A 4,085-nucleotide genomic window follows, 5' to 3' on the forward strand; every position below is an offset into this window, starting at 1 on the left:
ACCCGTCACCCACCTTAATCCAGGGCTAAGATTCAGATCTTGTGAAGGAGTAGCTGTTATCATCAGATGGCAAGAAGTTTGTTGGGGTGCCATGGTGGTGGAATTGGAACTCTAGGCAGCTGCACATAGGATTGGGTATACTGGAAAGCCATCATCTGTGGTGCTGGGAGAAACCATCTTCTAGGGAGGTGCTGTACTTCTTGCTAGGAAGCTATCCACAGGCTGGTATGCCAGAAAGCTTCCCAAAGGGAGGTTTTGTATTGGTGGTGTCTTTTGATAAGCAGTTTTGGGATTGTACCATACCAGGGACCTTGCTGGAAGCCACCCATGGGGGTGGTCCTGTTGAGCTAAGTATATACGGTGCACTGCTCTAGGACTGGAAAGAAATGGAGAGAGAGAGAGAGAGAGAGAGAGAGAGAGAGAGAGAGAGAGAGAGAGAGAAAACTAAAAAGGAAAGCTCTTTTTTTTTCTAGTGCCTATAACCCTCTACTAACAAAGGTTACCATCATGCCACCTATCAAAAGAGAAACATTCATTATAAGCATGACAATGAAGAATGGATTTTAGATGAGAGACAGTAAATTGATAAGTGTAGCTGATTGCTACACCACTTTTTAGCGCAATTTATGATTGGTGACCTCTTCTTTATGATTTTGCCTTTGTCAATAGAGTTTCCATACATTTTCTGCTTCCTTTCCATTTGTTCTGCATCTCCCAATCTCAGACTTAGAATAAATAGCCCCATATTTACTTGTGATGTTTATAGCCTAATCCCAATCCAAATAGCCATTACTGAAATTAAGACTCTTAAATCCCCAAAGCTAGAATTCACTAGTGAAGCCTGGATTTTTACTTTTCTCTTTGCTAGGTCCTATCAAAGGTTACTGATTTCACTGTTACTTTTCTTGCTTATGTCTGTACCTAGGTGTTTTTCTTTATTGTGTTTTTTTGAGCACTCATTCTTGCTGAATTTTTTTTAAATAGACTTACTTCCTAGAATACCGATTATCATTTGTCATCTATACTAATAAAAGGGTAATATGCTAATTAGACCAGATAGACCAGATGTCTTCTGGACGTCCTTCCAGACAAAGCCATGGTGGCGGGGGCTGAGGCAGAAGCGGTTAGGGGTGATCAGGTGGTTAGAGGCAGTTATAGGCGGTTAGGGGTGCTTAGGCGGTTAGGCAGGCAGAGGCAGTTAGGGATGATCAGGCAGGCAGGCAGAGGGGTTAGGGTGATCAGGCAGGCAGGCAGGTGAGCAGTTAGGAGCCAGAGGTCCCAGATTGCGAGAGGGATGTCCAACTGCTGGCTTAGGCCCAATCCCTGTGGGCCTACTCCCCGCCCCATGCACAAATTTCGTGCACTGGGTCTCTAGTCTTATATAGTGGGATTTGCTGATTCTCTCAACTGTTCATTACTCTGTAGCTTGGTGTGTTCCAAAAGGCTTGAACAACCAAGTGGTTCTCAGTCTTCCCCATGCAGACTGAGGAATGCCAGCTCTATAGACCTTTATATATTAACTTCTCAGAGTCAGTAGTAGAAGATATTAGCCTTTGACAACAAATTCTTGTGTCTTTCCATAATTTATCACAATAAGAGTATTCTTAGAATGGATTTTGAGGAAGTGATTGCTTTAAATTTCCTTGTAAATAATTTGAATTGCATTTAATGCTGCTACAATTGTTATTGCACTTGCTTGAAATTCTTAAATGTTAAAATAATAAGAATATTGGATTTGAGTTTTGACATGTAAAAGTCAACACTTAGCTGTTATTATGTTGCTAGGTAATTTCTCATATCAGTATTTTGTAAAATATTAGTATTTGATTATAGCTATGGATAGGAATAATATAAAGTATTTAGATACAATAAATGAAACAATGACATTTCTTTGAGATAAGAGAACAAAATGGGTTATTTCCTAAGTACTTTGCTAATTTTGTTGTTTTAGATAAGTAAAGATCAAAGTTTTTCAGAAGTAGAGTTTCCAGTACCTGATAAAGCAGTCACTTTAAACATTGCACAAGTAGTAAAGCATGTGCAAAAACTTGAAGCACTGAAAAATCGGCTTAAAGGAAGATCTAAACAAACTTCGAAAGTCATGCTATTTAAGCCCAAGTAAGTAAAATATGAGTTAATAGAATTGAAAACAAGAGTGGGTATGTAATTAATAATGAATGTAAGATAAGGTTTTAGATATACTATGTGTAGAGCTGCTAAGTTAAATCAGAAGGTCTAGTCAGTTTGTACCTATTTGAAAATTTTAATAGTTTGAATTGTTACTATTTAATACATAGACTCTAGCCATATGTGGCTAATAAAGTTAAAATTCAATTTAATTAAAAAACCAATTTCTTAGTCATACTAGCTATATTTCAATTACTCTTTTTAGTATGATTGGGTGGGAAACTAAAGTATAATTAAATATTTTATTATTCATAAACATCATTATTTAAAATTGCATAGGAACAGGGTATGTTCCAATAAGTAGATTCCTACTTTTTAGTTGAGAAAACCCCCTTTTCCCCCCTGGTTGGTGGAAGATTAAAATGAATTGATTACAGTGATACTCACATTGTCTGTTGATGCTGATTTTTGATATTTGAGGGTTAGCTGTCTTGGAATAAATAGATGAATAAATCATCATTATAGAATATCTTCAGTGATTTTTTTTTTCACCTCACATAGTGTGTGTGTGTGTGTGTGTGTGTGTGTGTGTGTGTGTGTGTGTGTGGTGAGAAAACTTCAGACCCACTTTCTTAGCAAATTTCAAGTATACAATAGCAATATTAACTGTAAATATCATTATGTACATAAGATCTCTAGGATTTACTCAACTTATAACTGAAAGTTTGTACCTTTTGACCAACATCTCCGAATTTCCCCAATGCCCTAACCCTTGGAAACCACCATTGTACTCTCTGGTTCTAAGAGTTTGACTTTTTTATGTTTCACATATAAGTGAGATCATTTGTCTTTCTCTGTCTGGCTTATTTCACTTAGCATAACGTCCATGGGGATTATCCATGTTGTGACAAATAACAGCATTTCCTTTTGTTTATGGCTGAATAAATTTCATTGTATATATTTGCCACAATTTCCTTATCCATTGATTGTAAGTTAGGTTGTTTCCATATCTTGGCAGTTTTAATATTGCAGTAAACAAGGGAGAACAAATATCTCTTTGAAAATAGATTTCTTCTTTTTTTGGGGGTGGGGTGGGGGGATATTTACTTGGAAATGGGATTGCTGGATCTTATGGTGGTAGTTCTTTTTTTTTTAATTCTTTATTAGTTAAGCTATTACAAATGTGTCCTCAACCCCCCATTAAAGCCCCGTCCTCCCTCCCCCACTCATGCTCTCATCCCCCTGTTGTCCATGTCCATTTGGCTTATAAGCATGCATACAAGTCCTTTGGTTGATCTCTTCCCCTTGCCCCCTCCTTCCCCTACTTTCCCTCTGGGGATTAATAGTCTGATCACTGTTTCTCTGTCTTTGGATCTATCCCTGTTCATCAGTCTATGTTTTTCTCTATATTCCACAAATGAGTGAAATCATGAGGTATTTATTTTTCTCTGACTGGCTTATTTCACTTAGCATAATGCTCTCCAGTTACATCCATGCTGTTGCAAAAGGCAAGAGTTCCTTCTTTTTTACCGCAGCGTAGTATTTAATTGTGTAGATGTACCACGGTTTTTTAATCCACTCATCTGCTGATGGGCACTTAGGTTGATTCCAAATCTTAGCTATGGTGAATTGTGCTGCTATGAACATAGGAGTGCATATATCCTTTCTGATTGGTGTTTCTAGTTTCTTGGGATATATTCCTAGAAGTGGGATTACTGGGTCAAATGTGAGTTCCATTTTTAGTTTTTTGAGGAAGCTACATACGGTTCTCCAGAGTGGCTGCACCAGTCTGCATTCCCACCAGCAGTGCAGAAGGGTTCCTTTATCTCCACATCCTCTCCTGCACTTGTCGTTTGTTGATTTGTTGATGATAGCCATTCTGACAGGTGTGAGATGATACCACATTGTCGTTTTGATTTGCATCTCTCATATAATTAGTGACTTTGAGCATGTTTTCA

General features: G+C 37.8%; 1 protein-coding gene across 1 annotated transcript in view; it reads left to right on the forward strand.

Annotated features, from left to right (window-relative positions):
- The window catches only part of CCDC7 (coiled-coil domain containing 7), a 170,974-nt gene that overhangs the window by 76,937 nt on the left and 89,952 nt on the right, over positions 1-4,085 (forward strand). Inside the window, exon 6 of the mRNA XM_005885883.2 lies at positions 1,952-2,118. Within this exon, the coding sequence (XP_005885945.1) occupies positions 1,952-2,118 (167 nt within the window). The remainder of the gene's footprint in view (positions 1-1,951; positions 2,119-4,085) is intronic.

Source organism: Myotis brandtii, unplaced genomic scaffold, assembly GCF_000412655.1.
Source record: "Myotis brandtii unplaced genomic scaffold, ASM41265v1 scaffold933, whole genome shotgun sequence".
NCBI lineage: Eukaryota > Metazoa > Chordata > Mammalia > Chiroptera > Vespertilionidae > Myotis > Myotis brandtii.